General features: G+C 35.7%; 1 protein-coding gene across 1 annotated transcript; it reads left to right on the top strand.

Annotated features, from left to right (window-relative positions):
- The first annotated feature begins 749 nt into the window (after positions 1 to 749).
- Positions 750 to 9053, top strand: Smp_156990 (serine/threonine kinase). Its single transcript, XM_018799878.1, has 8 exons — positions 750 to 981; positions 1033 to 1284; positions 2863 to 3196; positions 3663 to 3808; positions 5504 to 5601; positions 6505 to 6889; positions 7977 to 8207; positions 8906 to 9053. The coding sequence occupies exons 1-8, from the start codon at positions 775 to 777 to the stop codon at positions 8984 to 8986; spliced, it is 1734 nt and encodes a 577-aa protein (XP_018653747.1). The 5' UTR covers positions 750 to 774; the 3' UTR covers positions 8987 to 9053.
- Positions 9054 to 10157: the final 1104 nt, after the last annotated feature.

Raw genomic sequence — 10157 nt, 5'->3', positions numbered from 1 at the left:
ATTTCCATGATCAGTCTTACACCTTCTTATCGGGTTTTTTAGAAGAGATAAGATTAGAAGAAAACTCGTACGTGAACAAGTCTTTCGACAGGTAATTACTAGTATTAAACATTTTAGGTAATTTACCAGGCGTCTTCTGTTTTATTAACCTACTCAACAAATTCTAGTACGATTAGGGACCAAAACATGGCGTTCACATAACTAAAAGGTACTATTGTAGATAGAGGGGAAATAAAGTGCAGTTAAAAATATAACCACATGACTTCAGTTAATAGAATTACCCCTTCTGCAACGAATATAAAGGACTACGACGGAATCGCTATTGATTTATTCTGAGTCATGTCGGACAATGTCTCGATTCACCAAGTCGCATTATTTTCTGAACTCCAACCAGTAAGTTGTAGTAAACCAATAGCTATCAATCTTAGGTGGCTTTATGTGACACCATGGGGCTATGTTATAAATTGACTACCTCTGCTTTTTTCACCTAGCCCTACCACCGGTAAATAGTGTGCGACTTGGGATTCTTTGGTTTGACATTCGCAGTATACTTTAAACCACTGAAGTGAATATTTCAAGATATTGACACAAATTGAATTACCGTCGTTGTGCCTTAACACAATAACTATGTTAGTTTGGATTAACAGGAAGCATTATTTCCCCTTCATAAATTAAGTGTTGCTCTCAGTTTTGTATATTCATTTACTGCTAGTCAATAATTTTAAACTGCTTATGTTTTCTCGTAGCTTGTCGGATTTGCATTGGAAATATAACATGGTGGATGCGGAATTCAAACGAAAACTAAATGAAATTCGTGAGAAAGTAGAAGATCTTTTTGATTTTGAAGGATGTAAAGTTGGTCGTGGAACATATGGAAGTGTTTATAAAGCTAAACTTAAAGATGGTACAGACAGTAGAGATTATGCGTTAAAACAAATTGAAGGTACTGGTTTATCTATGTCTGCGTGCCGAGAAATAGCTGTAAGTTCAATTATAATACACTAACAAACAATTTGTATGTATCATGTTTAGCTTCTTCGTGAGTTGAAGCATCCAAATGTAATTACCCTACAACGAGTTTTTCTGAATCATACAACTAGGCGGGTATGGCTGCTATTTGACTTTGCAGAACATGATCTTTGGCATATTATAAAATTTCATAGAACAACTAAAGCAAATAAAAGTACAGTTCAAGTCTATGGCAATATGGTCAAAAGTTTAATGTATCAAATATTAAATGGAATCCATTATTTACATGACAATTGGATTTTACATCGAGATTTGGTATGTTTTAATGATACTTTTGTTTTTTTCCAAGTCTAAAGAAATGTTAGAGGGTTCAAGGACATTTTGTGAATATATTTTCTTTCCAATGTCACCGTAAAGAGTTTGGCCTCCCATCATTAAACGGTTCGTCATTTCACACTGCACTACCAATGAGAAATAGCCGTTGGTAACAAACTGTAAATGTAGAACACAGGTGATTGTCTTTGTTGTATTGCTCTACTGTTGTGAAACTACCCGGTTGTAAGAAGTGAGATTATTTGGTCGTTAAACCTGTGAACTTGAATGAGCGTAAGTGGTGGTTGGGTCATGTCCAATCTAAGCTTAAAAAGAAAGGCAGTGGAATTCGCCTGCGTCATGGCGACTGATTCTGAGGCATATCATAGGACGTCTCTAATCATTATTACGACAATCGTGTGGACACTAACCAGGCATTCAGCACTTGCTAACGCATTTCCGTCTAACATTCACTCACTCAATGAACTGATGCTACTTTTTGGTTTTGCCACTTATAGCTTTATTTCAATCTACTCCCACATCAGCGGACATTGTCGAGCTAGGCGATCGCTGAACTTACGTAGTACATATCTCAACTACCTCATTCGATGAAGATTCATAACTTACAATCTTCACCTACTACTCCTTCAGTATTGTTCATTCCGTGTCCCCAACATACGCCAGTAATAGTTCCAAACCATCTTTTTTCAAGTACAAGTAACCTGCGAATATCATATATTTTTAAATACCACGTTTCACAGCCATATATTACAATGGAACGAAATGCTGCTCAGTATACTTGTTCTTCGATTGGCTGACGGACATCTTGCCTACTCCACAGGAGAATTAAACTCATCAGGGCTAGTGAGACTTTCAAAATAAGTGAGATAGTCGCCGCGCTCTACTACTCCCTATCATCAGTCCAAGCACTGATAGAGAGCACCACCAAAACAAAATTTTGTATATAGAGGAAGTAACTCGAACACTCTTCAATCATTGCTTAAGATAATCAGAAGAATTCTTTCTTTTTTCTGCGTCTCCACTAAGTAGGGCTGTTATTTGTGTATTTTAAGTTAATCTTCTGTTAAAGAGATCAGTCCTTGAAAAGTCTGGAAACGGAAGCGTTATCTCTAAAGTTAAGTAAAGTGAGCAGAGCGAATAACTCTGACGGTTTATCATCTGACTGACAGTTGATCTGAACCAAAATGGTGGTTGCACCTTACTTAGTGTGAAAAGTCCGCATGATAACCGCTATCAGTGGTTGGACACGTTGAGTTATATGGCTCAGAGTCATTCACAATATCGTCAGTTCATTCACTCTTTATCTTCCTCTCAGTCTTAAATTTCAGTACTCATTTATACTTGCCTTTTCATTCTCTTTGCGAACCATATTTCCAGGATTAATTTCCCTTTTTATCATTTCTACTACATTATTTTGATTTATTTTGTTTTCGCATCGTGCTGATTCAGTATGGCAACTTGAATGAACCCCCATTCGAGCTACTATGATGTCTGTCTGTTTAACATTCCTATTTTCGTTACTTGCTTAGTAATATAATTGTCTTTTTGATTTTTGTCTAGAAACCTGCAAACATCTTAGTTATGGGTGAAGGTCCTGATCGAGGTCGAGTTAAAATAGGTGATTTAGGTTTTGCCCGTCTATTTTATCAACCACTGAAGCCATTAGCTGATTTGGATCCAGTTGTTGTGACATTTTGGTATCGTGCACCAGAACTGCTGCTGGGAGCTAGGCATTATACAAAAGCTATTGATATATGGGCTATTGGATGTATTTTTGCAGAATTACTCACATATGAACCTATATTTCATTGTCGTCAAGAAGATATTAAAACAAGTACACCATATCACAAAGAACAACTGGAACGTATTTTTCGTGTAATGGGATATCCACCAGGTATGTAAGTTATTATTTGGCGAAACACTAGTGATCAAGTGATATGCCACAGCGTAGTACGACCTTTGAAATACAAACTTCTGATTTACCGATTCTTTGTTTTTGAACCTTTTTTGAGATGTAATTTTTCACAAAGAACTGACTTCAGTTGGACAATAACTTAAAGCCAAACTACACTGGACATTGGTTTTGTGAAGTTGTAGCTTATTGTTCGAAACACTCCATGTCGTGCTCGAGGGCGTACACAGCTAGGTAGTCTCATAATAGAACGAAACGGTTTTTCCGTTTCTCCTAACTTTTAATGACGTCACAGATAAGACGAATCTGTGATGAATAGTGTCTATTGATTATTTGTTTGCTAGGGAGAGCAATCCATTGTTGTTATTTCTGCTGTTACAAAAGAAATCACTTTGATGTATAATCAAAGTATCTGCTTCTTTGTTATTTTTATTTCTGATCAATTCAGATGATGCTTGGGTTGATATGAAAAAAATGCCAGACTATCATCAATTATTACGTGATTCCATAAGTAAAAAAACTTATGGTAAATATTCACTGGAAGGTTATTTTGAAGAGAAAAAATTCAAAGTGGATGAAAGGGAATTAGCTTTGGTAAGTTATTTTACAATTTTATTAATTGTAACCTTATTTGATGTGTATTATTAGTATTATTTGGATTGGTGATTTAGCTACCTTGACCTCTTTTCATTCGAATCTAGCAGACACCTGTGAAAGCAACTTCCCATCGTAAATTTACTTGTTCTTTTGAAGTAAAACAAGTGTATTTCACGGCGTATCGCTTGGAATGAAATTCAGTTATTGAACGTTGAAAACTTTCTTCAACTCATTTTTCATTTGTTTAACCACAATAAGATGATATCATATGCTTTCACAGTATTTTATGACATACATAGCTTCAATTCGCTTGTCATTGTGGTTCACTTTTTATTAGTGTATATTCAGGCATGTACTAGGTCTCCTTAGAGAAATTTGGACGTTTTCACTACATTTAGGGTATTAAATGCGTTCCATACTTTATACGTGGATATAGTTTTTTATCCTACAATTGATACTTGTTCCATATTCACCACCAGAATACTGGCATTTACCAAACAGAATTCTAAGACCGATTTACTTACGGTTCCGGATTTAAGATAGGAGCTTGACATTGCTCTGTCACGTAACCCATTCATCTGTTTAATTCAGTCAGCTTCCTTCACCGTTGTACTTATCTGTAGCCACATATGTTTTCTGCCAAACATAACGATCTACAGATGGTGTTTCACCGGTTCATTCTATACAGTTAAAATAATCACAGTCAAGACTGCTACAGTTTCTTTCGCCAAAATTTCCCTCAGTGATAAGTGACTGTAAAATAGAAACGACTTATGGAAAAAGTTGTTTTGCTGATTTTCAATGACTTAAACTTGTCACCTAAAGACGTGGTTTTAGATGAAGAAGATTGTTATTCATTGTTCAAACAATTAGTGTTCAGAAAATCCTACGGTATGGTTTGATTAGACCCTCACTATTTATATCTATTAATATATATTGTAGATGGACTTTACAGACGAGCATCAACCAGCATAATATTTCAGTCAGTCACAACGTAAAACCTGGTACATATGTACTGCAGTTCAAGTTGCCATACCCTGTTAACACAGAAAGATGAAATTGTCAGCTTAAATCCCAGAATAGTAGATTTAGTCCAAAGATTCTTCCTCATTACTTCTAACAACAGAACATTAAATACTTTTACTATGGAAATTAGTAGTTTGAAAATAAAAATCAGATGTAAACAATTTTTCTAGACACTATTGGTAACATTTCTAAGATGTTTACTCTACATTTCTAAGCATTACCTCTAACTCAAATAAGTTCTTTGTCTGTATCAATAAAATTTACTGAATAGCTATACTTTCACTGTGAAAAAAATAAATGAAAGGGATAATAATACATCTTCATTCTAACATGAGATCAGGAAATCTTTAATAATTTAATAGTTAAATTCATGAGTCAATTTAAGCTAAACTACGATTGGAAATCTTGAAGCACTGTACAGCCGTTTCTTCCTAGTGTGAGACTCCTGAGCGGTGCGTATCCATGATCTCACACACAGGACTCAAACCCAGGACCTTCGATATCGCGCGCGAACGTTTAACCTTTAGATCACTGAGCCGGTATCGATGGCAGTCTAGCTTAAATCGACTCATAAATTCAACTATTAAAAAATTTCTACAATCTCCATGAACCCCCATTTTGATAAGAATTTGTAATAATTTTTTGATCATATTTACATTCTCTAAGCTCAGACGTTTGTTAACTATGGATCCTGTTAAACGTTTATCTGCTGCTGAAGCCATGGAGGATTCTTATTTCAAAGAAGGTGAAAAACCAAATAATGAGTGAGTTTTTTTCTTTACAATAAATTTTTATTCTACAATTAGAATTTACATACTTTGAGCCCTCAAATGCCCTGATACGACCGAACCAGTTGATAAAACTCTTTCACTATTGATCATTAAATTTATATATAACTGTATTACCTTCGATATAAATCTTAGTCTCTTCCAGTCACTCTTAACAAGATTCATCTTTTGTAGTGGCTGTGACTAAAAGACAGCAAAGCTGTTGTACATGGTATAGTCGTTGTTGCTAAATATCCTACCTTATTCCATAATTGTGTTATGTATTCTTTTCTAGGCAATTATCATAACAAGTTTGTGTATTGTTATTTTAGTCTAATTTGAATTGGTTTAAATTATCCCGTTGTTGATATTTTTGACTGAAATCCGTTCAGCCTTGGTTGGGATATGGGCATCTTGTGCACATTGTCTCAATATGGTCATTTTAACATAAGTTGATATAGAATAGATCGAATCTGGCTAGGAATGGAATCTAGGACCAGTGTTTCGTCTGATTTGGGACTCATCGACTGGATGTACCTGCATTGCGAAGTTGATTTTCACTCTGGGACTCAAACCCACTACCGTTCTCTCAAAACGCCATCGCGTTATCCACTTATCTACTTACTGGGTTCAAATAACCACTCACTTGTGCAACGAGCAGGAATTTTAACTGAATTCCTAATGGTTTGAATTGTCCGGTTGTTAATATTTAGATGAGTCTTAGTTGGCATGTAGGCATCCAGTACTGAAGTGGACATCAACTGTTGAGCGCTAAACATCCAGCTGACGAGTCCCTAGTAAGGTGAACCTCGAATCCTAAATTTGACTGCTAGGTATATTCCATACATTTTATATTATCATTTCAGTTTGTTATTGCTTTGTTTTTATCAAATATTATAGTGTTTTTGGAAATTTACCTATACCTTATCCTAAACGAGAATTTATCTCTGATGATGATTCTGACGATAAACAAACTGGTGCAGATAAGAATGTCACACAAACTGCACAACAACAAAACGCTACTGGAGGAAGACAAACTACAGCACATCCTACTGGTGGCAGTGGAATGCATACTACACATCCACATCAATCTCAGCAACAGTCTCAACAACAGTCTCAACAACAGCAACAGCGTGGAAATAATGCTCCACAACCTCAATTGCCATTGCCCCAACAACAACAGAGAACAAATGGACAACCACCTCCACTGAATACACAGCAACAGCAACAACATATGAACTCTGGTCAATCTAATCCCCATACAAGGCAATTAATTCATCAACAGGTCTGTATCGGTTGATATATGTTGGTTTCTTTTTGTTTATTTCTTATCATGTAAAAAATCTACTGTATAACGGTTAATAATTAAAGTAAGATCAATTGAACTCATGAAATGATCTAAGTTAGACCACAATTAAAAACCTTGCGGTTGTTCTGCCAGCCGTGCCGCTTTCTTTACTGCAGTCTATGTCACTCTCCTCGCCAAAATGTCGAGTCTATGGTGCGTCAACCGACCGGGCCATCAAAATCCGATGTCCACCCAGCAGCCATACGTTCCATTGCTCCTCTCCGTCGACAGCACCTGCTACAGCCAACGCCGCCAGGTTGATGTGATACACTACTTATGTTGAAATAAGTAGCATACATAGTCCTAGCAGTGTAATGAACGGAGACTTAGGCAGGGGGTTACATACTGTCTTCGTAAAATATGAAAACAGTGCATTAAATACAGTATTCTCACATCTTCCTTGAGTTGTCCTTTACAAACTACATCATTCTTCAATTCCCGTATTTATTTCAGTTGTTTTCTGTTCTGCTTTCTCTTCTCCTCATTTTCCTCTTATGATAGTAAGAATTCTACTTCCAGTTCGTGATACATGCTTCTTATATCTGTCCGTATATGTAGCACACTCCTCAATATGAGACTTTTTGGCTGCACACACTTATGACGCTTCACGGGATCGAACCCTAAACTCTCAAACCTCTTGGCATTCACGATACTTTGAAGCCTCAGATTTGGAACCAACGAACTATTCAATTAAACTGTAATTGTTTGCTAATTCATGACTAGCTTCAAAATCCCAATCAGTATTTACGATTGTTAAATTTCAATCATGTCGAAAACAAAACAGTTACCATCAGTTGGATTGAATAATAGTCGTACTGTACTACGCGGTTTCAGCTATACCGAAAGAGTTAAACTAAAGTTTAAATTTGAAGTCAATTGAAAGCATAATGCTTTGACTACGAATCTGTCGTCCAATTTCATATTCACCATGAAATATAGTTAATTAGCCTAGGTTATTTTATGCATATGTATATCGACGAATGTGATAAACTTGTTTTCACCATAAATGTTTATTTCCTTGTAGAATAATAATGATGACATACCATCTAATAAGCGTGTCCGGTTATCCCAGGGGAATAATGACACATCGATTGCACCACCACCATTACCATCCGCCTCGACAACGTCAACATCTACAACTGTTAACAGTAGTGGAATCTTACATACAAACACAAATAAGCCCAGTATAACAGGACAGTCTCAGCAGTTATCTAATATTACTACTACTACTACCACTTCAGGTTATGCGAATCTGGTAATTTGTGGTTGTTCGTTGTTACATATTTGTTTCGGATGTTTTATTATCTAACTGTATAAATATATGTATATTTTCTATGTAAATAAATCTGGGCTTTTGTAATCGACTGTTAGTCATATCATGAATCACGATCTGTCGAAGGTCTTCATCATAAATACTACACCTATCTGCAATGAATGAGCAGAGAATATTATTTTGCCAAGCAAATTTCAGAGAATGCACTCATTTGTAGGTAATACACGACATTCCTATCTCAGTTGATGAATATTCAGTCTCGTAACTAAAATTTCTTATATTAAAGTTTACTAAGTCGATATCACTGACTCAGTTTTTTTCCCTCAGCACACTCACAATTCTACAAAGACAATACTATTGAATACATGAGGTTTATTTGTTATCTAATCGTCCATGTGTTGTTCATTGTTTGTTGATCCATAGTATTAAAAGCTGTAAGCTGAATTTCCCAGTAATTCCTCAATATTGATCATGGAGAACTGTGTCCCTGAACACTTCCATAAAGTCTCTTTCTATCTAACTGCTTCGGTCTGGGCACCCGGGCAGTATCATAGCCCTCACACAAATCAAATGAAAATTGTGTGGCACATATATATTTGGTGCCCCCTTTGTACCAATATTTATGTGTTTAAATAAATAAATTCGACATCACTTATGGCTGTTTTTTTCTTTTATTTCAGCAACAACAACAGCCAATGAGAAATCTTCCACCTGGTCATATGGGACATCCGGGAACTTCTTATCCACGCTATCACCACTAGCAATCACAATTCTTCATGGATTACTTTTTTGTATATAATAATATTGTCTGAACATTATCATAGTTCTGTTGCCAATGTTTTCATTTTTCGACACACTTTTGTACAATGATTGTATTAAAAATATACAACAGTGTCCCAGTATTGTTATAAATTTAGTATACAGGAGTGAGAACGTGGGACGTAGATCACGAGTCCGTCGTTTGCTTAGTTAGCTAATCATAGCACTTAGTTATCGAGATTCTAAACTCTAAATTAGTAAAGCATTGAACTGTTTGCCGGTTTGAAATAGGATTCACATCCAATTCTAATTATTATCCTATTTCACACAAACGTTAGATCTATGAACTATATTTGCTCTAACAACATCCAATTATATATCACTTGTGAATGTAGGCTTGTCGTTAATACTGTGGCCTTGGATAACATCTTTAAACCCTAATCTTTTCGATTACTGCTTGTACTTTTACTACCTCTACAACTATGGGATTTGAATCAACAGTTGTATCTCTGTGCTGATGTGGAATGGCAACTTGAACTGATGTACGTACGAAGTCCTACGTTGTTGCTGACTGACTAAATACTGTGGCTTTACCTTACGTATTCCCCAGGACGAAATCGATATGAAAACAAGTTTACTTTCATTCACTGGAACATTCGACTCATTGCATTGAATCTGACCTTTCATCGAGCATTGAATATTCCGTTGGTTGAAAAAACTATGAGTTACTGGTTCTTAATTATCAGGATTCAATATGTGCAAATCTAGCCGAGTAATGCTAGTACAAAACTTTCATTAGAATCATATGTAAAGAATTTAGAATAATCTGGAAGACAGTTCTCTTATTGGTAGGCTTCTTTTGTCTAGTATCTCGTTCATGTATCAAGTTTAGTTATACATGAAATCAATTCACAACCGTAGTAATTAGGAGATTTACTAGTTCACTTAGTTCCTGTTACAATATCAAGTTGTGTTGTCATCTGGCAGTCGTTTTCTGAATGACTGTATTTGATACCTATTCAGACTTATAGCATTGCGTTAATGAGGGACAATAGATCAATATGAAACTTGGGTATCTAATCTTCGTTGAGTTTGTATAGTTCGTGAAATGACTACCTGCTAAAAACAGTTGTTTTTTGACACTAATTGTCCCTAGATTTTTTTCGATCCATA

This window comes from Schistosoma mansoni, chromosome W (genome assembly GCF_000237925.1).
Source record: "Schistosoma mansoni strain Puerto Rico chromosome W, complete genome".
Taxonomy (NCBI): domain Eukaryota; kingdom Metazoa; phylum Platyhelminthes; class Trematoda; order Strigeidida; family Schistosomatidae; genus Schistosoma; species Schistosoma mansoni.
The sequence above is the reverse complement of the archived record's forward strand: the minus strand, read 5'-3'. Positions and strand labels throughout refer to the sequence as shown.

Bases quoted from the DNA above. Each gene is read 5' to 3' on its own strand.
- Smp_156990 (XM_018799878.1), top strand. From the start codon at position 775: ATGGTGGATGCGGAATTCAAACGAAAACTAAATGAAATTCGTGAGAAA. The intron at 1,285-2,862 runs GTATGTTTTAAT...ATTTTTGTCTAG, and splicing joins GGATTTTACATCGAGATTTG to AAACCTGCAAACATCTTAGT. The intron at 6,890-7,976 runs GTCTGTATCGGT...ATTTCCTTGTAG, and splicing joins GGCAATTAATTCATCAACAG to AATAATAATGATGACATACC.